The following is a 24,352-nucleotide window of genomic DNA, read 5'->3' as shown; positions in this document are numbered from 1 at the left end:
GATCTGGAAGTGTTTGTGCATGAATCATAAAATGTTAGATTGCGGGTGCATTAGGTATTCAAGACACAGAGAGATAAAGTTTTGAAAAATTAGAGAATTAAGGGTTATGGGAACAGGAGGATAAATAAAGTTGAGTCCATGGCCATATCAGCCATGATCTCATTCAGTGGTTAAGCAGCTTCAATGGTCCAGATGGCCCACTTCTGCTCCTACTTCTTATAATCTTATGCTTGTTGTACAATGGCACATGTAACTGAGAATAGAAACAATATTCTGGAGGGAAATGATGAACCACTCAAGAAATTACAAACTAATGAAAGAATGGGAGTGCAGGTTTGTTAATTGCTAATCATGTAAGATTAACTTGACTGTTTTTTTTTACTATGATAATACAGAAAGTGGATGGAGGCAATGCAATGAGTATATAAGTGGAATTTTTTTCACAAATCAGGGTTTTCTTGGAATAATACATTGCAGGATTGTTTGCAAAATTGAAGGCCATGGGCGAAAAAGAATTTGTAGAAACAATTATGCAAAGTTAGTAGTGGGGAGAAAAGAGGTTCACAGTGAATGAGTATTCCCATGTGTAAGGGAGTTTTACAATGTTTCAATGCTTGGGTTAAAACTAGATTTCAGATTTGTTGTCAGAGTATATACATGACTTCACATAGAGCCCTGAGTTTCTTTTTTTCCTGTGTTAATGCAAAAAAAGACTGTACACAGTGTATACATGTAAACAAATAAAGAACTGTAAACAAATTACAAATGAAAACAAACTGACTGCAATACAGAGAGAATTTTAAAAACTCAATAAAGTACATAAGTATGAGTACTTAAATGAGTCCATGATTGAGTTTGTTGTCAAGGAGTCTGATGGTGTTCCTGAACTTAGCGGTGCAAGTCTTGTGACACCTATACCTTATTCCTGATGACAGCAGTGAAAACAGAGTGTGTGCTGGGTGATGTGGATCATTAGTGAGACACAGTTGGAATATTGTACACAGAATTTGGTCTCCTTATTTAACTGTTTTGGAAGTAGATTAGAGAAAATTTACTGGACTGTTTCCTGAGATTAGTAAGTTTCTTATAAGAAAACTTTGAGCAGGCTAGGTTGGTATCATTGAAGTTTGGAAGAAAGAGCAGCAACATAATTGGATAATATAAAATCCTGGGAGTCTTAATGAGGAGGATATATTTCATTTTTTTTATGTAAGCATTCTATAATCATTGGAAAATGACAAAGACTGATTATTTCATGGTGCGATGAGGGAATCGAATCACGTGGCGTTGTTACAGTCAAAATCAGAGAAGTTATCCCTTCTTCATAAGATAATATTTATCTTGTAATCAACGTCTTCAAAGTTTACATGGTTATTATCACTTTACTCTTTGTGGGATCTGTCTGTAAATTGGTTTTTGCATTTCCTAAAACACAATGCAAATTAAACTTTCAAACCACTTAGCTACCAATTGAGTATTTTGGTATATACCAAAGGTATAGAAGAAGTTTTATAAATGCTGTCATTTCTGTCCAGAACTTAAGCACACAATCTTAAGTTTGTACTACAGAGTGCTAGCATCCTGGGAAGTTGATATCAACTGGATGAAATGTTTAGTCATGACTGACATGGATATTGTATGTAACACATCACATAGAGGGTCCATTCATCTCATCAGTCCATGTTGCCTTCTACCAATCTAATAAATCCATTTCTCTCTAGCCTTTTACTTTATGCTTTCTCACACAGTCATAAATTTTCCTTTGACTCTTTATCATTCACCTGCACTAGAAATAGTGTATATTGATGAATTATCTACTATTTTAATTTTGAGAAATTAAGTATCTTTATGAAAACAATATGAAAGAATCATCTCCAAGTCCTAAATAGACTTACATCTCCCAACCAATGTCATTAAAAAAACCCAAATTATCTGCTATTCAATAATTTATTTCTTGTTCTGCCTTACTGTACATATAATACCTACCAATTACATCTATTTAATTGTTTTTCCTGACAAATATATTGTTGGTTATACAGTATATCAGGACACAATGCAAGCAGATGTTTACATTCCCACTATTTCCTCCAATTAGCCAAAACCCATTACATAAATATATGTTCTTGTTTGATCTTCAATTTAAAAAAAAATAATTGCAAGACTTTTGCAACAGATTAGAAGGTACACAAGATGGGCATAGAGTGATGTTCAAACAGAGCTTGCAGTCATGGGATTTTGTGGGAATCTTCTGCATTTTTGTCTAACCTGTACATTAATATAAGCAACATACCCAACTCACCAAATTATCAAGTATATCTAAAAGAAGCAGCCTTTAATCTAGTAGCAAGGTTTTGATTTGCTAAAAAAAAAAGTTACCACATGACATATATGTAATGGCTTCTTTGAAATTGCAACACTCTTTCAACTGGTCTTTGGAAAATATTACACAGTGGGAACCATAGTCTGGGCTTGTATGTTCCATCATCTTTAGCCTAGGATTACAGATTGTCTCTCTAATAATCTTAAATTGATGGATCACTGCTCTTTCCAGTTGTGCTTGACAAGGAATAGCTTTGGCATTTCCTTTCTCCTTCTTTTATGTTATTAAATTTATATTACTTTTCTGTCTGTTGCCAAAAGACTAATGGGTGTACAAAGCCTTCCTCTGTAAAGATGATTTTTTTTTCTTAGTGCTATTAAGCCATAATTTTTAAGAAGCAACATCCTGTTTGTGTTTAATTTGACATGTATTTTTTGGAATTCATATACAGTTCATTACAGAACACCCCACATATTTTATCTTTGACAAATTATTTTGTTTCTGCCTTGTATATCTGTCTCATTCCAATGTTACAAGCATGCCAGTAATGTAATCCAATTGATTTGTGCAAGTTTTATTTCAGTTACATTTTTATTTAAATAGATACTGAAGCACCAGTAAGTTTATTTCTCATTTATCTGTTTTAGCTCTAAAGGACTGCTAGTGATTAAAACATGCTGTTTAATATTTATCAAATATCCAGTTGGATTCCATTTCTTTGTACGATGCCAAACAATACATTACTACACCCTTCAAAGTTATACTGTGGCAAAGCCAAGTTGTTAGCATTGCCTCTCTACTGTCGCAATTTCCTCTTTTTAAGGTTATTAGCCACACGTGTTGAAGATTACATATAATTGAACCAGAGATTAGCATAATATGTTCAATCAAAAGAAGATTTTTTTTTCTCAGAAAATTGATTTTTTTTTCTGCCCCAAAACACTATGAGATCCCTTTCCAATGAAGGACTGCAACAGTTAAGAAGGTTGCTCAACACTGCCTACTCAACGTTGAGGGATGGACATTTCAGTGTAGTAATTGACAATGCAATATCAGTCATTGAACTATTGTAGGAAACAGTCTATGGTGAAGCAAAGTCAATTTAGTCCAAAAACTGAGATTGTATAGAAGATGCATGAAACTGCATTAACTCATCTCTCAACTGAAGAGGGTCCTTTATCTAAAGAAAAAAAATACAATGAGTGAACAATAATTATATTCAATCCATAAACTAGTCATTTATACAAGTGATGAGATTAAGTCTTGTTTTCACTAAGCCAGTTTGGCAGTAGAATTACCTCAGCATCACTATTCATGCTGGCTATAGCATGACCTCAATGAAAAAAAAAAATTCAGCCTGATTGATAATTTATTTTTCGAGGAGGAAATCAAACTCAGTCAGGCTACCAACTTTCAACTACAAGCCAATATCTTTCACAAGAAAATTCTTCTGTCCAGAGATTGGGTGAGAACTTAGCAATAAATTTAAAGTCAAAGATCCTGCACACAACAATTACAGCTTATGGACATGACCAATTAAAACTAGAAAAGAGTAGCCCAGTTGCTACCAATGGAATTTTCATCATAGATATGGGGGAAAGAAACTGGAAGAAGGCTTTGAGGTTTGCCTGGAAGTTTCCTCTCACTTCGTCTGACTGCAGGTTTCCAACATTGAACCTCTTTCTGGGGGCTTTACTGTTCCTGGGCTTTGCCTTGAAGTGAAGGTTGAGCATGCAGCGAACCAGCCGGTGGTCAGTGTGGCATTCCGCGCTGGGCATGACCCTGGTGTGGAGCACATCTCGTTTGTCTATTTCTCGCACCAGGACGTAGTCCAGGAGGTGCCAGTGTTTGGATCGGGGATGCATCCAGGTAGTCTTCAGGCTGTCCCTCTGCTGAAAAAGGGTGTTTGTAATGACAAGCCGCTGTTCTGTGCAGAGCTCCAACAGGAGGCGCCCATTGTCGTTACACTTGCCGACACCATGCTTGCCCAGGATTCCTGGCCAGGTTTCTGAGTCTTTGCCGACGCGAGCGTTGAAGTCGCCAAGGATGACAACCTTGTCGGCTGTAGGGGTGCGTTGAATGAGGTTGCGCAGGTCAGTGTAGAACTTGTCCTTTTCTGCTGGTTCCGCCTGGAGGGTTGGAGCATAGACACTGATGAGGGTGATGCGACGCTTGTTTTGAAGGGGGAGTCGCATGGACATGATCTGGTCTGAGTGGCCTGTCAGGAGGTTTTTGAGTTTGGAGGCAATGGAGTTCTTGACCATGAAGCCTACACAAGATCGGCGTCGTTCATCCATAGGCTTGCCAGACCAGTAGAGTGTGTAGCCCACGCTGCATTCTTGGAGGCTGCCTACATCTGCAAGGCGGACTTCATTGAGAGCGGCTATGTCGATGTCAAGTCTGAGGAGTTCATGTGCAATGAGGGCAGACCGACGTTCAGGTCGGTGGCTGTCAGCCTTGTCTAGCATGGTTCTGATGTTCCAGCATGCTAGCTTGAGTTTGTGAGCATCTTTTGAGGGGAGGACGTGGAGGGGGAGGACGTGGAGGGGGAGGACGTGGAGGGGGAGGATGTGGAGGGGGAGGACGTGGACCTGTCCTTGGGCCTGCGCAAAGGAGCTTTTAGGTGGAGTGCAGTGCGCGCAGTACTGGCCCCACCCTTTACACCCATGGTTCGTGTGCCGTGGCCAAGCAAGCTGGGACATGGCAGTGAGGTCCTTGGGTCGTAGGTGTTATATTGGAGTGGCCTTCTCCTATACAGGTTTCTTACCCGGGCTGGAGGGGCCTGCCTCCCCTCCTAGGTCAGACCATACTGTCCGGACTGGGGCCGAGGCCGCCATTGCTTTCCCTGTGCCCGGACTGGGGCCGCCGCCTCCTACTTTCTGCCCGGACCGGGGCCTCCGCCTGCTTCACTCGACCGAGGCCGGGGCCGCCGCCTCCCCTTAGCTCTTGCCCGGATCGGGGCCGCCGCTGCCTACCCTCTGCCCGGACCGGGGCCGGGGCCGTCACTGCTTTCTCTGTGCCCGGACTGGGGCTGCCGCCTCCTTCTTTCTGCCCGGACCGGGGCCTCCGCCTGCCTCACTCGACCGAGGCCGGGGCTGCCACCTCCCCTTAGCTCTTGCCCGGATCGGGGCCGCCGCCGCCTACCCTCTGCCCGGACTGGGGCCAGGGCCGCCGCTGCTTTCCCTGTGCCCGGACCGGGGCCGCCGCCTCCTACTTTCTGCCCGGACCGGGGCCTCCGCCTGCCTCACTTGACCCATTGTCTTGTCAACCTAATTCCTGCTACATCACATCAGGATCAGGGTACATTTTCACATATTTCTTTCCTGACCTGACTCCAAAGTTTGTACAGAAATTTAGTATTTTTTCTCACTGAGACATTTTTTGATAAAATATGAATAGGTGATGACAGCTCAGAATCAGATTAAATCGTCAGCTCCCAAGTTGCACCACAGATGTAACATGTTTGCAAACCATATCAAATAAATATCAGTTGAGGTCAATAAGGTTAAGTCTTTAAACATGTTGCTTTTAGGAATGTTGTGAATTGGTGAGATGTTGTATTCTTGTTAAAATAAATAATAAAATTAGTATGATTAGCTTCGAGTGAATGTATGTACCCTTATTTTTTAACATTCTCTTTCTTTCCTCTCATTATCTTTCTCATAAGCAACAGTATAAATGGAGGTTGATGCTGGATTACTGAGGGGCAGCCAAATAGATAACTTGTGTTGATAGAATAAAATATTCCCTTTTATTCTATATCTTCCCATTTACTGTGGCAATGAAAAGTGCATTAGGCAATTGTAGTTACTTTCAGAACTCTTTATTCCATAAGGTGAGATGAGAATTTATTGTCATGCACATAAATATAATGTACAGATGCATTCTTACTTGCTGTAGCCGTATAAATATTTTAGAACAACAAATATAATAGACCTGGATACCTTTATCAGGTATGCCTTTCTGGGATGGTAGAAGTGTGGCTTGCACTCCGTGCAGTCTGGCATGACATGGTCATTTCCCTGACATCCTCAATCGAGTAGGGTAAATTGCGTGCCTTGACAAAATGAGCCATGGAAGTGATGCCTGGATAGCAGAGCTCACTGTGCAGTGACCGCAACTGGCCAGTGTGTGCAGAGGCACAGCTTCCTCTGGACACGGCATCTGGAGGCTCATCAAGGGAACCAGGTCGGTAGACTATGTCGTAGTTTGTAGATGAGGTGGACAGTACAATCCTCCACCTAGTAATTTTGTCATTTTTAATTTTGCCTCATTTTGTGTTGTTGAACATGAAAGCCACCAATCACTGGTGCATAAGGTGGATGAATTTCCTGCCCATCAGGTAGGAATTTCCTACCCTCCAATGCCTGATGGCCTCTACAATGGTTTGTGTCTCTTTTTTTCACTGATGGATACCAAAGCTTGTGGTCTTGTAGGGTTCTGGAAAAAAAATGCAACAGGTCAACCCACCTGATTAAAGGTTGCAGCCAGTGCTACATCTGAAGCGTAGCTTTCCACCTGGAAAGGTACATTTTCTTCCACCTCATGCATGGTGGCCTTTACAATGTGGTCTCTGGCGTAGTTGAAACCTGTTGGAGCTTCAGCTGTCAGTGGAAAAGGAGTGGTCTTTATGAGGGGATAGAACTTGCTGGCATGTTGAAGGACCCATTCGGCAAAATATGAGAAGCAGCCCAGGCACCTCCTCAAAGCTTTCATGGTTCTTGAGATTGAGAGTTCCAACAGGGGGCGCATCCTGTCGGGGTCGGGACCAAAAATGCCATTCTCCACCACACAGATGGCTAGGCTGCTAGCCCTGAACACGCACTTACTGGTTTTGTAAGTGAGGTTCCGGGCTTTAGCTGCATGGAGAAAGTTCTGGAGGTTGGCATCATGGTCCTCCAGAGTGTGGCCACAAATGGTATGGGAAGGTGGTCTTCAAATTAAATTCATCTACCATTTGGTCCATCTGTCTCTGGAAGATTGAGACCCCATTTGTTATACCAAATGGGACCCTCTGGAACTCCCATTAGCCTCAAAAGCAGTGTAGGGATGATCCTCTGAATGGATTGGCAACTGGTGGTAAGCAGCTTTAAGGTCAATGGTCGAATAGACCTTGTACTGCACAATTTTATTCACCATGTCTGAAATGCGAGGAATGGGGTATATGTCCAGGAGTGTGAATTGACTAATCATTTGGCTATAGACAATTTTTAGCCTGGACTTTTCTTCCCCTTTTACAACAACCACCTGTGCTCTGCATGGGCTGGTACTGTGCTCGATAATGTTCTCATCAAGCAATCATGTCTCAGCCTTGATGAAGGCCTGGCCCTCTGCACTGTAGTGTCTGCTTTTTGTAGCAATTGGTCTGCAATCGGTGCTCAGATTGGGGAACAGTGGAGATGGATCAGTGTGGAGAGACAGCAAATGGCATCAGAATTTTGAGACCTTCTGTTCCGAACCGTAATGGGAGTGATAGGACCAGAATACTCCAGGGTCATATTTTTAAAGAGACACAAGAAGTCAAGACCCATCAAAACTGGAGCACATAAATTCTTAAGTACATACAGTTTGAACTTACATAATTCCCCCTCCTGTAAAGATAAATGAACCATACAATGTTCTTGAATATTTACACACTGCATATGGGATGCTAAATAAATATGATAATTAATGGGATACACTTTGAGATTGAGATTTTGGACTGTCTTTGTATCTATGAAGCTCTCAGTCCAGCCAGAGTCAATTAAGCATTTCAGTTTATGCCCGTTAACCCACACCATTGTCGTGGAATTGTTCAGTTGGTGTGGTATATCCTGGTCCAGCACCATCGCTGCCAAGACTCCAGAGATGCCGTCGTTCCCCTCGCTGGAGTCATTCCCCCCATTCAGATCCTTGTGCAGGCAAGATGACGGGGGCCACCATTCCACCATTGTAGATGGCACAGAATTTAAATGCCAGCAAGATGGTGGAGACCATGTGGTGCAGCAATATGGCCGTACTCCCTCCTCGTTGGATGAAGGTGGAGCCAGTTTCAAAACGCGGCAGGATGGCCGCTGGGGTTTCCCACATCTCTGTTCTCACCATAAGGCCCTGAAGGAAGGCCATGGCATACAATACTGGCACCATGAGGCTAGGTGTTTAGGTTTCGGGCTCGCCTCAGTTAACCCTTCAGAGGCCACGCATGTGTTGGACCTCTCAGCACTTCCCCTTACCCTGCAGACTTTCAGCCGGTGGCCCTTCTTACCACAAGCAGAGCAGATGGATTCTTTAGCTGGACATCAAGTTCTTGGGTGTTGTTGCTGACCACAGAAGAAGCATTCCTTACCACCTGAGGCCACCCTCATCAGAACCGATGTAATGTGTGGTGTCACTCCAGGGTCCAGGTCCCCATGAAGGGTGCTGCTGCCTTGTTGGGCCATCTCCAGCGACTTGCCCAATATTACATTGTCCGGCAGCGCCATGCCTTTCTTCAGCTACTACTGCCGAATGTATTTGAACTACACCCCAGTGACCAGAGGATCCTAGATCTACTCATCCTCCCATTCTCAGCCCGTGCCATCCTCATACCCACAGTTCTTCGCGAGTGCTCGTAGGATGAGGACAAAGTCCTCAATGGACTCACCAGACCGTTGCTTCCATTGCAAGAGTTGATGCCTCAATAGGATGACATTTTTCAGCCTCATGTAGTGGGCCTTCACATTCTCAACAGCCGCTGCATATGTCGTACAGTCCCTGATGATTGGGAATCCTTTAGGTCCAACACGAGAGAGGAGCACCAACCTCTTGAGCTCATCCATTGAGTAGACCTCTTGCATGGCCAACAGGTATATTTGGAAGCACTCCAGTCAGTATGTGAACTTTTCCAGGGACTCTAGGGACAGAGGGTCAATGAAGAGCATCACGGGCTTCAACAGCGCTTCTATTCCATTTTTTATTGACTAAAATTGTAGCGCGGCAGAGAGCACTCAAGACCAGGGAGAGTACAACATGCTTTTATTCAATAAGAATGGCACAGATGGTCTGTGGACTGAACTGGGGTTTTGATGGACTCCAGGGTTTATATTGGGATATGCAGGGGGTGGAGTCAGGGGAAGGAGCATTGTGAATTCCCAGTTCACTACACAATGGACAGAAGGTCAGTGCCCATGATGGACTTGGCTGAATTTGCCATTTTCTACAGTCTCTGCATTCCTGGGCACTCAAGTTTCTGAACAAAACTATGAAGCAATCAGTTGGTATATTTTCCACAGTTCACCTGCAATATTCAACAATATGCCAAATTTCCTCAAATGTCCTCGAAAATAGAGGCATTGGTCTACTTTTTCATAATTGCCTCAATGTGCTGGCCCAGGCAAGATCCTCCAATGTGTAAACTCCAAGGAACTTATACGGTACTAAACCTTTCCACTGCCTTTCCATGAATAAAGACAAATGCATTGTCCATGGGCCCTCCTCAATAAGATCCTTGGTTTTATTGAGAGAAGGATTGTCCTGGCATTAATTACCCTTCTGTAGAAAACAGCAAAGCACAGGTTTACAAATGTAGGAAAGGTACATCTAAGTATTGAAAGGAGATACAGTAGTGCAAATAAACAAACTTTCTCCTCAGTGACAATGTCCATTAACCACTATATCGATGCATTGAAGACTGATTGTAACTAGTAACACTACCATGACTCAATATTGCCTCAGGGGGTAAGTAATAAAGTGTTCAGCATTTAGGCAGTACATTTTCATGCTCAACTCTGGCTCCCCTTTCCTCTTACTGAAACACCTTCTAAACCAATTCTTTAGATTCTTCATCCTTTGTGTTTGATTCAAGTTTTGTTTTATTGTTTTCAGAGTTCTGAAGTCTTGTTTTCATTATCATTTGCCAATAAATGCCACATGGAACATTTTGTGCAGCTAACAACAGCTTGTTATTCTATTCTTTAAAAAGCACATCTGGTCCACTTAAGCCTTGTTTATAACTGGAAATAGCTAATGTGTTTTCTTTATTATTTTTTTTATTATAAATGTTTGTGTCAATGTCCTCAACTAATGCATAATCTTATTGATTCTTTTTTTTAAAAAAGGATACGTCTTGGTCAATGTTTTACTTAGGGCCTGACCCATTTCTTCCTATTCCAATGCACTGTCCCTCAAATGCGAGAGTGATAATAGTCCAGCAGAAAATGAACCCATGATCATTGCTAGGATAACAGCATGAAAGCTTCTCATAATTCAAGCAGGGCATAAAAAAGTCAGGCAATGTAGATATTTGACCAACCCATTCTTTTCATTCAAAGAGACTGACGAGCTAACATGACTGACTTAAATATTGTGCATAAAACTCTCTAAGCCATTCAAATCATAAACCATTTGGAAGATGTGCTCTCAGTCCATCAAAATGTCTGTGTCGATGGATTCTGGCCTCTGGTAATAGTTACTAGAAAATTCAGTCCTTTCCTTTTCCCTTTTCAATCTTTGTTATTGATTTTATAATAATAATAAAACATTTAAACACATGATGTATATGGAATATGCATAATAAATAAAGAAAGTAACACAACATTTTATACAACGGTATTATAATCAGCACTCCACCCATATCACTAATCATTTCTAAGCACTAAATGAAGGGATGATATGAAATATTTTATAATAATATATAATATCTATCCCCATTACCTAGATTGGAGTTGTATGGTGAAAATATTATTACCCTGCTACAGAAGATGAAAGAATGAGAAAACAACATTAAAATATCATCCTAATTGTTTATTGTTCTAGAAGTTTGGAAAATAGTTCACAAATGGTCCCCACATATTTAGAGAATTAATTTTCATGTCAGTTACAGAGCATCAGATTTTCTCTAAATTAGGCCAAGGAATAATTTCACATAACCACTGAGTGAGCAGAGCAGCATCTTTCCACCTAAGTAAAAGATATTATTTGATGTTTAGTTGGCATTTAATCATGCCATTCTCTCCAATAGTGCCGAAAAGAGCAACTAAAGGATTAGGCTCTAGGTTTAAGTCAAGAATTATTAATAAAATCTAAAAAATCTCCATCCAGTATCTTCTAAGGCTCAAACAAGACCAAAACATATGAATTAATGTAGCATCCTCATTGTGACAGATGTCACAATGAGGACTCGTATTCGGGTAGATACAAGAAAGTTTATCTTTGGACCTGTGAGCACATAATTTAAGGATAAAATCCCAACTCTCTTCAGATATTAAAAAAAAAGTAAGCCCTGTTCCCATGCTTTTTTAAAAAATTTATCTAAAGGAACTTGATGCAATTTCATCAACATATAAATAATAAATATTAAAACATTCTGTGAAGGTTGTAATTTAAAAATGTTATCAAAATAATATTCAGATCTGGAGCATTGGCAGACTCAGATAAATGAGAGTGAGGAAACTTTCTAATCTGAAAAAACCTTAAAAAAATGAAATTTAGGTAAAGCAAATTTGCTTGCCAATTGTTCAAATGAAGTAAGACTATCGTCAATAAATAAATCTTTAAAAGTTGTAATACCTATTCTACGTTAGTCATAAAAAGTTAAATCATTTTTAGAAAATTGAATAATTGTATAAAATAGGACTGGAAAGAGAAAAACCGCTTAAACCAAAATATTATCTGAATTGTAACCAAATTCTCACTGAAGAACTGATAGCTCAGTGGTTAGAACTCTAGTCCTGTAAACCAGGGATCGTGAGTTCATTCCTCGCTGGGGGTTCCTCTGTGAGGGACAAAATGGTGGTTCTTTGTCTTCTTTACAGTAGCCAAAGTTAAAGAATTTCATGTATGTTATATTGTAATGTAGTATTATGTGACAATAATGGAATCTTTACTATACTGAATTTATTTAACTTAATTAAAGAAAAAGGTAGTATATATCCAAGAAGTGCAGTAATGGTAAACATTCTTGCCAATTTTAACTTCATTGTTGGGCAATCCAAAACATAATATTATGTATGTTAACTGCCCAATAGTAAAATCTGAAATTAGGTAAAGCCAAACCTCCAATTCTTTTAGATTTTTGAAGGTGGGTTTTATTTTAAAAAAAATACATTTATTCTTCCACATATATATGATAATAAAATAGAATCAAGTGAATCAAAAAAATACTTAAGGTTGATATTGCATAAAAAAGATAAAATTTAGGTAAAATATTCATGTTAATAGAATTAATCCATCCAATTAAAGACAAATAAATGGTGACAATTTTGATAATGACTGCTTCATCAGTTTTAGTAAAATAAGAAAATTTTCTTTAAATAGATGTTTAGTTTTTGTCATTATAAAGCCAAGTTAAGTGAATTGATTTCTTATAAATTTAAAAGGAAGATCAGTATAAGTAGATGCCAAGGTATTTAAAGGAAAAAGCTCACTTTTATGAAGATTTAATTTGTAGGCTGAAATAGACTAAATTGAGAAAGGAAGTATAACAATGGAGGAATAGATATTTCAGGGTTGGAAAAGAAAAGCAGAAGATCGTCTGCATAAAGAGAGACTTTATGAACAGTCTCCTTTCTACAGATTCCTGAAATGCACTCAGATTTTTGAAATGCAATAGCTAAAGGCTCCAAAGCCAAATCAAAGAGTAAAGGACTAAGACGACAGCCTTGTCTAGTACCATGATGAAGATTAAAAGGTTTAGATTGTTGAAAATTGGTAAGAATAGATGCTGACAGAGATAAATATAAAAGCTTAATCCATGTGATGAAACTAAATCCAAAGTTAAATAATTTGTAAGATCTCAAACAAATATGTCCACTCAAACCAGTCAAAAGCTTTCTCTACATCTAAAGAAATAACACATTTCTGGACCGCAGTGGAATGTGAATACATAATATTCAAAAACCAATGGATATTAAAGTGTGAGTAACTATTTTTAGTAAAACCCGTCTGGTCTTCTGAAATGAAATATCCTCTAATTTGTGGACTAAAATTTTAGGTAAAATAATATCTTCTACATTTAATAAAGAAATTGGCCTACAGGAGGCACAGGTCTTTGTTCTATTTTGTAATTAGAGAGATTGAAGTGTCATAAAATGACATTAGAAATTTGCCAAATTTAAAAGAGTAAGAAAGGTCAGAGTATAGTGAGGTGGAATTCATGAGAAAATGCCTTGAAAAGCTCCCCAGCAAATCCATCAGGGCCGGGTGCTTTCATGGATTATACTGAAAAAAATTACCTTCGCTAACTCCTCTTGATATAGGATCATCTAACTGCTTTTTATTTTTTGTATATGACATAGGAATAATCAACTGACTGATCTAAAAAGCTCTTCATTAAACTACTGTCATTAGGAAATTCAGAAGTATAAAATTTAGAATTAAAATTTTCTAAATCTATCTGAAATTAGGTAAAGCCAAACCTCCAATTCTTTTAGATTTTTGAAGGTGGGTTTTATTTAAAAAAAAACATTTATTCTTCCATATATATGATAATAAAATAGAATTTTATTTCCATATGGTCAATAGTGATATTAGCAATACTTTTTGAATCTCTTTAATTTTTCATTTAGCAGCAAACCCTTTTAAGTAATTGGCCAAAAGTTTTCCAGATTTGTCTCTGTGTATATAAAATTAACTCTTACATTTTAAGAGTTGACTTTTGATTGGATATGTCAAAAGAAGATCAAATTTAGATTTACGATCAACACCCTTCTTATATAAATCAAGGTTTGGAGCAAAAGAATATTATTAATCTAATTGTTTTAATTTGTCAGCTAATTTATTGTTTTTCTTATTAGCCTTTTTCTTAACATTTACAGTATGCAAATCAGACCAGAAGATTTGTCAGAAATGTTAGTTTCAACAGAAAAAAAAATAGTTTGCTCTTCTAAAATTTTCAAACAGTCTTTATCAGATAATAGGGTTTAATTAAAATGCCGATATCTATTAATTTGAGGTATACCAGGAAAATGTAATGAAAATAACATGTGAGCATGATCAGAATTTTTTATCATCTTGTATTCACAACATTGAGTTAATAGAACTATTTAACTATCAATAAAAAAATAATGAATCCATGAATACATATGAGGGACATGAGGAAAAAAAAAACAATATTCCATGTCCTTTGGATGCAAAAAAAAGCCAAACATCTAAAATATCACATTTTAATTTGATAAAACGAATAATTAAGGCTGATTTGTTCAGAACAATTGGGTTGAAGGAGAAGCAGTCTAAGATAGGGTCAAGCCAGCAATTAAAGTCTCCTCCCAGCACAAGGGAATATAAACTCAAATCAGGCAAAAAAAGAAAACAAATGTTCAAAAAAATCACAGATCATCAATTTTAGGAGGATAGACTTTCTGTGTTGTTCCAACAAACAAGTGATATTCTCCATAGATCAGGGAGTTTCTTCTCTCTTTCCACCTTTAGCACTTCTTGTAGTCATCTTTAAAAGAGTAATGAATAAAGAAACAAGAAGCATATGCTTTGATATGGTTATTTTAGCATAAGGACGTTAGTAAATGGAAGACTTATAAAAGAGTCAGGAGCAACGATAACAAGCTGCTACTCCATCAATTGCCAGCAGGAAGTCCTAATTCACTTCTATCTATTGGTGCTCAATGCGCTGTGTAGCTGCAACTGTAATTTGTACTGCACCTTCAAAATTCAGTTCCCTCAGAGACAGAGTTTAATACACTTTACGGTATAAGGATTATTTAACATTACTGACTGGGAATTAATTTCTTTGCATAGAACTGTTGAAATCAAAATACAGTTAACCATAGGGGGAAAAAGGTAAGTTTATTGTTCATTAAAATGCAAGAGAATTGAAAAATGTATTTTTTTAAATATTTTGTGTCTGCACTCAACATAATACAACAATAGAATCTAATATAGTGCATTGTCCAACAACATGTAACAAGTTATGGAAGAGCACTGATGGAGAGAGCCTGGAATTATTTTGGGCATTGGCATTCCTTCATGTTCCAGAATAATCACTGCAGCATGTATATGCATCTGAAGTGTTTACATTGATCTAATCTTACCAAAGCAACTGGCAGCAAATGTCTACAAAGAAGCAGGTTGATCATACCTTGATGAAGGGCTCAAGCTCAAAATGTTGGTTATGTATCTTTATCTTTGCTGACCAAAGGCAAAGGAGGAAAAACCCAACACCCAACCCCAACCCACCAATTTTCCCCTGCAACCGCTGCAACCGTGTCTGCCTGTCCCACATCGGACTTGTCAGCCACAAACGAGCCTGCAGCTGACGTGGACATTTACCCCCTCCATAAATCTTCGTCCACGAAGCCAAGCCAAAGAAGAAGATAAAATACATGGATTAACCTGCTGAGTTTCTCCAGCATTGCGTTTTTACTTCAATCACAGTGTCTACTGACTTTTGTGTTTTACTTCTGATCATGAAAATAATTAATATCTAACAATAATCTTAAGTAGTTTCTACCATTCTGGAGCTTGAATGGCTTTCATGATTAAATCACAAATCTCATATTCAGAAGGAAGAGGTGCCACCTAAATAATTAATATACTGGTTCAATGCAGAAAGTATGCAGAAGGGTAGGCTGTATAAGTTTGGTGTTCTTTGACCATTTGCAGGGACTTTCCAACTTGCTTTCCATGTTTTTTAATATGGTATTTGTATGAATCATCCTTGAGGCCTCTTTCAGAGAGGCTGCCAATTTAGTGCCAATTAGTACTGAAATATCAGCAGCTTTGTGCCACACACTGAAACCCACCAGGAGCTAACCTGAGATTGTTCACTCATTAATTAACATTATTTTAACTGTCTTTTGGTGCCCAAGAGCATTTTTACACACAAAGCCAAGTCAGGTGTAAGGACATCCAACTTAACAAACAACGTTTTTTTCTGATATTACAGACTCAGCTTTGTAAAATGGGAAGTCATTTAAATAAAGGAGTGTCTAGCCAGTTTTTGTGATCTTTCATTTGCTCAGGCTGGTTCATACAATGCCAGATGGGGCCACATCTGAAAGTTCCAAGTATCACTACCCATCAGGAGGCATTCACTTAGCAGTGAACATTTCCCTCGTGTTGTAATTAATGGGCTTACTTAATATGCATAATAAGGACTAATAACCTCAGCCTGTTTGATGTGCACAAATGCAGAGATTCTTAGAGAAGCTATTTTCTTTTATTTTCCCCTGTCTGTCCCATAATTCCAGCTCACATGGAGATGTTTCTGTCACACTGAAAAAGACTCCGTTTCTGAAGAAATTGACAAAGAGCCTGAGATTCAGAAGATGTAGTAGTCAATAAAAGAAAGAATGCCGTTGTCAGGTTCTTTGACTAAAATTAACTTAAGCTGAATTTGCTCTGATCAGAGCAGCTTATCACCATGCTAAACAGAGCATGATTGCTGCACAGCTATTTACCTGATACAACAACAACTCGCATGTATACAGCAATTTTAATATGGTAAAACATATAGTGATGCTTTCTGATAGCATTCTCAAATGCGGACATTAGATGAAGTGTGATGTATAGACAGACTGATCAGTTACATTGTTGAATTTTTATTTATTTACTTTTATATTGCCTGTAAACATTATTTGGAATAGATTTATTGTATTATTTCAGTTTTAAGGAAAGACAAAAATAGAATCAAGTGCCAATTGAGGCACAAATACCCAATATAATTGTTACTTTCTCAGAGCTGCATGTTATAGGAAGAAAACCTGCAAAGGACTTCTGATTGAGGTGTTAAGTCTCTTATAACACTGCCTGAGTTTGCTTCAGGAAGAAAGCAATTTTCCTAAGGCAAATTTTATTTTAAGAGAGTTTGAGCCATTGTTGATAGTTGCCAAAGACGTGTCTTTATAAATTCCATGATTGCAGGAGACATACTGTACTTTATGACACTTAAAATTGACCACTTGGCTCGGATATTAGCAGTGTCACCTCAGGGACAAATGTGGGTTCAAATTAAGTTTTTTTTTAAATACCGAATTCAACCTGCTATTCCTTTCTTTTTCAACATCTTTATTGAATTTTATATAATAGTACATATATACATAAATGAATGATGCAAAAAACGAATGCAAACTATAATAGAGCATACAAACACAATGTCAGAGAAAAATAAAATATTTTTCTTATGCCACAGTAGTATTCATAGGTAAATTGAAAAAAGTAAACAAAAAAGGAAGAGAAAAAACCCTATATAATTAACTAATCTAAATCCCAAACCATTCCTAAGTTGCATTGCAATATAGAAAAAAAAATCTGCCGGTCGGAATAAAAAGTAATGCATTATCATAAAGAATCGGATTAAGATTCCCATTAGAGGCTATGAAAATAATTTAAAAAGGAACACCAAAGATTGAGAAAGTTTAAATTTGAGCCAACCTGCAACACCTTGATGCCGATCCACTCCAATGGATCCCAAGAACACTTGTGTCACGTTGTTGTTCATTGACTTCAATGATCAGGTGAATATATCAAGGGATATGGGAAAAAGGCCAGAATTTGGAACTCGACGTGAGAACAGTTTAGCTCAGGGGGGAGTTGTGGAGCAGACTTGATGCGTCAAATGACCTTCTTCTAATCCTTTATCTTGTGATTGTGTGCTTAGTCCCCTGCTCTATTCCCACTGTACTCATGATTACATAACTAAGATCAGCTCCAATGCAATCTATAAATTTGCTGAAGACACCACTATTATTAACTGCATAATAGGAAATGATGAGTTATAATATACGATGGGCATCAAGAATCTGATTCGGTGGTACCAGAATAACAATTTAGCTTGAAACATCAAAAGACCAAGGTGTTCATTGTGGATTTTGGGAAAGGGAGGCCGAAGGGGCGAGCACCTCTGTTTATTGAAGGGACAGCTGTGGAGGAGGTTAATACCTGCAGAGTTCCTGAGAGTTCACATCTCGGCACACATGCCCTGGAGCCAGCACATTGGGGAAAATGTAGAGAAGGCACACCAACACCTCTACTTTCCAAGGAATCTGAGAAGATTCAGAATGTCATCAAATATTCTATGAAGCTTCTACTTGTGTATTGTAGAAATTTTACTGACTGTTTGTATCATGGTCTGATTTGGTCATTTGAATGCCCAGAATTGAAAAAGGCTACAAAAAGCAGCAAATATATCCAGCTCCATCACAGACCCTAACCTCCCATCCTTTAAAGCATCTTCAAGAAGGCAGTCAACATTAAGGAACCCTTTTAAAACAGCAATCATAAGAGTGAATCCAACAAAACGTAAAGACCCATTAATGCCTCATCATATACTGAATATTGTCTATAAGAACAGTGGTTAAAACATTTTGCCGAAATTGATTAATAATGATCAAACAGGATTTGTTAAAAAAAGAAAATTAACCGATAATATAACTAGATTAATTAGCTTAATTCATCTAATGCAACGCCAAGATGATTAAGTGTTGCAGTGACTCTTGATGCAGAAAAAAGCATTTGATAGGGGAGAGTGAGATTTTCTTTTTAAAACTTTGACTAAATTTGGTCTTGGATAAACCTTTATAAATTGGGTAAAAGCACTTTATGTAGATCCAAAAGCAATGGTAGTAGATCTGATTATATTAAAATGACAAGATCAACACGGCAAGATTGTCCGTTGTCACCAGCATTGTTTGTATTAGTGATTGAACCACTCGCTGAACTTATTTGATCAGATCAGGACATCAAGGGTATAAAAATCGCAGCTAACGAACATAAAATTAGTTTATTTGCAGATGATGTGACTGTTTATTTGACTGACTCAGTAAATTCATTAAATAAATTATATTAAGGAACCCTGGTCACAACTTCTTCTCGCTATTACGTTCAAGAAGAAGGTACAAAAGTCTGGTCCAGCAGCTCTAAGTTAAATGGTTTTTATCTAACAGCTATCAATGTCTCGAATCTCAGAATTGCAGGCATATATGTGATGTCATGTATATACTGTAACAATAAATTCAAACTTTGAAATTTCAACCAGCCCTTACTTCTTTAACAATAAAGGTAGTCTTCAATTTATAATGGGGTTGCATTCCGGCACTCCTAGCATAAGTCCAAAAAAAAAATTGTGTCAAGAAAGAGCAGTGAAATCAGTCTGGGGACTGACACGGGCTTGTCAGGAGACAATGGGGCAGTGGAATCAGTGTGGGGACCAACACAGGGCTGTCAGGAGAGAGTGGGGCAGTGGGATCAGTGTAGGGTCTGATAGCAAGCTGTCGAGAGAGAGGGGCAGTGCAGTGGGATCAGAGTGGGAACTGATTCAGGGCTGTGAGGAGAAACTGAACATCATAGCCCAGCCTAGCCAAAATTCAAAATACAGTACAGATTCAACCATCGTAATATTAAAAAATCATAAATCAGACTATCATAAATCAGGGACCATCTGTAAACCAATCTGTGATTACATAAAACCTGGATGCATAATTGAAATTTCACCTTTTGATTGAACTACCTATAATTATAAATATTCACTTTTCTATATTTTCTTTAAACGTATTATTTCTTCTGTACCAGCAGGACAGTTGCATTGGAATTGGAGGGTGACTAATATCCTTGATGGAAGGAAGATTTGGTAGTCCTGCTCCTGGGGGGTTGGGGGTTTAAATTTGTATGACAGGGCAATGAGAGGGCAAAGGATAAAGCCGATGGTGGAAAGGTTGATGCAATGTACAGTGAGATTGTGAAGAAGGACAAGCAGTGGAGGGAGCATAAATGTAGTCAATTGGTTTGTTTTAAATATGTTTTGAATGGAAATATTAGGAATAAGAGAGATGAACTTAGAGTATTGATCAGTATATGGACTTACAATGTTGTGCCATTACAGAAACTTGGCTGACGTAAAGACTGGAGTGGCTGATGCAGGTTTCAATACTTTAAAAGGAATAGGATGAGGAGTAAAAAGGGGAGAGGGAGTTGCATTTCTCACAGCTGCAGAAAGGAGAACATTATGGAGGGATTGTCCACTGAGTCAGTGTGGATGGAAGTCAGAAATAGAAAGGGAGCGATCAATGTATTGAATACAGGGTCAGTGCCAAAGGGAGACATTTGCGGGCATTGCCCCCCCTCCCCCCACCCCTTCAACTGCGGTGTAGTGCTTCCCATACACTTGTGGCCATCGCTCACCATCAAACACACCAGGCCTGCATCATTAGTGTGCATCAAACTTCACTGTGCACCCCCCCCCCACCCCCAGTTACCCTAATATATAACCATATAACAATTACAGTATGGAAACAGGCCATCTTGGCCGCACCGATTTAAGAGAACTCCATTAGTTCCACCTACCAGCTCCCTGTCCATATTCTTCTTTGGCTTGGCTTCGCGGACGAAGATTTATGGAGGGGGTAAAAAGTCCACGTCAGCTGCAGGCTCGTTTGTGGCTGACAAGTCCGATGCGGGACAGGCAGACACGGTTGCAGCGGCTGCAGGGGAAAATTGGTTGGTTGGGGTTGGGTGTTGGGTTTTTCCTCCTTTGCCTTTTGTCAGTTAAATTACAAAATTGACCCTGCTTCAACCACCTCTTCTGGAAGGTCATTCCACTCAGCCACAATCTGTGAGTTAAAAAGTTTACTACTAAACTTTTGCTCCCTAACCCTTAACTTATGAGACCTTGTTCCAATCTCACCTACCCTCAAGGGGCAGCGCCTATACATTTCTACTCTGTCTCGCCCCCTCATAATTTTAAATACCTCTATCAAATCCCTGCTTAGCCTTCTATGCTCCAATGAATAAAGACCCAGTCAACTCAATCTTTCTTTGTATTCTAGATACTGCAATCCAGGCAACATTTTAGTAAATCTTCTCTGCACCCTTTCTACCTTATTGATATCTTTCATATAATTTGGGTGCCAGAACTGCACACAGTATTTTAAATTTGGCCTCACCAATGCCTTAAATAGTCTCAACATCATTTCCCAACTCCTATATTCTATGATTTGAATTATAAAGGGCAGCATACCAAAAGCCTTCTTTACCACCCTATCTACATGAGAATCTACTTTAGAAGAATGGTGAAACATTTCCAAGATATCTCTGTTCCTCTGCATTCCTCAATGCTCTCCCCTTCACTGCATATGTCCTGTTTTGATTATTCTTCCCAAAATTAAGCACTTCACACTTATCAATATAAACTCCATCTTCCATTTTTCAACCCACTCTTCTAAGCACTCGAAATCTTTCTGCAGTCCCCAAAAATCATCTTCGCTACCCACAACTCCCCCTATTTTTGTATCGTCCGCATATTTACTAACCCAATTTACCACTCCATCATCCAAATCATTAATGTAAATGACAAACAACAAGGGACCCAACACTAATCCCTAAGGCACACCGTTCGTCACCAGCCTCCATCCTAACAGACAGTTATCCATCATGACTCTCTGGCATCTATCTTCTAGCCACTGTTGAACCCATCTGACTATCTCAACATTAATACCTAGCGCCTGAACCTTCCTTACCAACCTTCCACGTGGAAACTTATCGAAGGCCTTACTGAAATCCATATAGACTACATCTACTGCTCTGCCCTCATTGACTTTCCTAGTCACCTCCTCAAAAAATTCAACAAGATTTGCCAAACCTGACCATCCCCTCTCAAACCTATGTTGCGTGTCCCTGATCAGTCCCTGCACTTCTAGGTACTTACACATATTATCTCTAAGAATACTTTCCATTAGTTTACCAACCACTGGCGTCAAACTTACTGGCTGATAATTCCTAGGCCTACACCTGGAGCACTTTTTAAACAGAGGAAACATTTGTGACATTTGTGACATTTGCAACACCCCAATCCCGCGGCACCATATCTCCCTCCAATGACTGTTGAAAAAATCATTGCCAGAGCCTCTGCTATTTCCTCCCTGACTTCCCTCAAGGTCCTGGGGAAAATCCCATTGGGACCCAGAGATTTATCCACCTTTATATGCCTCAAAAGTTCCAATATCCCCTATTTCCTAATCACATAATTACCTCTTTTGCCTCACATATCCTGCACGATTCCATATTCTTTTCCCTAGTGAATACCAACGAGAAGAACTCATTTAATATCTCCCCCATCTCATTCAGCTCCACATACATTTGTCCACTCTGATTCTCTAATTATCCAATTTTATCCTTCACTCTCCTTTTGTTATTCACATATTTGTAAAAACCCTTCGAATTTACTTTCACCCTGCTCTCTATAGCCACTTCGTACCTTCTTTTTGCTATCCTAATTTCTTTCTTAAGCTTCTTTTTACAATCTATGTATTTTCCAAGCATCTCATCCATACCTTGCTTCTTGTATTTAATGTAGGCCTCCCTTTTATCTCGAACCAACTTTATGATCTCCCTTGAAACCCATGGCTCTCTCGAACTTTTGGCCCTGCCTTTTATTCAAACAGGAACATAAAGATTCTGCACCCTCAAAATCTCACCTTTAAATGACCTCCAATTTTCCTCTACCTCCTTCCCATAAAAAAAATTCAGCCCAAATCACTCCTTGCAAATACTTTCTAATTTCATCAAATCTGGCTTTCCCACACTCAAAAACCTTAATAATCGGACCAGACGTATCCCTTTCCATAATTATATTGAAACTAATGGTACCATGAACGCTGGATCCGAAGTGCTCCCCAACATACACCTCAGTCACCTGCCCTATCTCATTCCCCAACAGTAGATCCAACACTGCCCCTAGTGGGTACCTCAACATATTGCTTCAAAAAGCTATCCTGCACACATTTTACAAATTCTAATCCATCTAACCCCTTCACAGAATGTGTTTCCCAATCTATAGTAGGAAAATTAAAATCCCCTACTAACACAACCCTGTACTTATTACAAATCTCTGCTATTTTCTTACACATTTGCTCTTCTATTTCTCACTCCTCACTAGGTGGTCTATAATACACCCCTATAAATGTAACTTATTCCTTTTCCATTTTTTAATTCCACCCTTACAGCCTCCCTTGATGTCCCCTCCAATATATCTTGCGTCAGCACCGCTGTAATATTTTTCCTGACAAGCAACGCTCCCTCTAACACTCATCTGGCATCTGGCACCAACCCTGCTGTATAGAGCAGTCTGTAGGTCCCCAAATAGCCCTCAGGATACTGACTAACAGATAAGTAGACATATTTTGGAATGGTGCAGAAATAACAGTGTTGTTGCTATGGTAGACATCAACTTCCCTAATATTGACTGGCACCTCATTTCTGCAAGAGGGACAGACAGGGTAGAATTTGTCAGGTGTGTCCAAGAAGGATTTGTGACACAGTATGAAGACAAGCCTACTAGAGGTGATGCCATACTGGATCTAGTACTAGGTAATTGAAGTGCCAGTTGATGAAGTAGACAAAAACGATGTGGTCATACAATAATCATGGCTTTTATTAGCAGAAACTCATGGTACAATAATGAAAGACAATAGATGCATATACAGTTATATCAAAGGGGAGTGTCCTTAACAGTAGAGATCTTTGGCTTGGCTTCATGGACGAAGATTTATGGAGGGGTAAATGTCCGTGTCAGCTGCAGACTCATTTGTGGCTGACAAATTCGATGCGGAACAGGCAGACACGGTTGCAGCGGTTGCAAGGGAAAATTGGTTGGTTGGGGTTGGGTGTTGGGTTTTTCCTCCTTTGTCTTTTGTCAGTAAGGTGAGCTCTGCAGTCTTCTTCAAAGGAGGTTGCTGCCCGCCGAACTGTGAGGCACCAAGATGCACGATTTGAGGTGATATCAGCCCACTGGCGGTGGTCAATGTGGCAGGCACCAAGAGATTTCTTTAGGCAGTCCTTGTACCTCTTCTTTGGTGCACCTCTGTCACGGTGGCCAGTGGAGAGCTTGCCATATAACACGATCTTGGGAAGGCACAGCCAATGTTAGTACAGCAAGGCTCGCCAGAGGGGAGACAGGCAGCTTGGCTGACATTCACCACCGACTCCCCCCGGCAGAAGAAGGGTTAAAATCAAAAGGACAGCTGCTAGGAAAGACTGAAGCAAGCAATGCATGGATACCATCTATGGCCTTGAGATATGAATATGTCAGCCTACCAGGTTGTTTACGAATTCTGGTGCTTCATCTCAAAA

General features: G+C 39.2%; 1 protein-coding gene across 16 annotated transcripts in view; it reads left to right on the top strand.

Moving 5' to 3' along the window:
• Positions 1 to 24,352, top strand: part of arhgap15 (Rho GTPase activating protein 15) — an 826,317-nt gene that overhangs the window by 787,208 nt on the left and 14,757 nt on the right. Inside the window, exon 19 of one of the 16 annotated variants that reach the window (XM_069935041.1) lies at positions 16,480 to 16,586. The exons of the other annotated variants lie outside the window; for them this stretch is intronic. Within the exon in view, the coding sequence (XP_069791142.1) occupies positions 16,480 to 16,573 (94 nt within the window). The 3' untranslated portion in view covers positions 16,574 to 16,586. Of the gene's footprint in view, positions 1 to 16,479; positions 16,587 to 24,352 lie in introns of those variants that run through there. 16 annotated transcript variants of the gene reach the window in all.

This window comes from Narcine bancroftii, chromosome 4, assembly GCF_036971445.1.
Source record: "Narcine bancroftii isolate sNarBan1 chromosome 4, sNarBan1.hap1, whole genome shotgun sequence".
In the NCBI taxonomy this organism is placed as follows: domain Eukaryota; kingdom Metazoa; phylum Chordata; class Chondrichthyes; order Torpediniformes; family Narcinidae; genus Narcine; species Narcine bancroftii.
The sequence above is the reverse complement of the archived record's forward strand: the minus strand, read 5'-3'. Positions and strand labels throughout refer to the sequence as shown.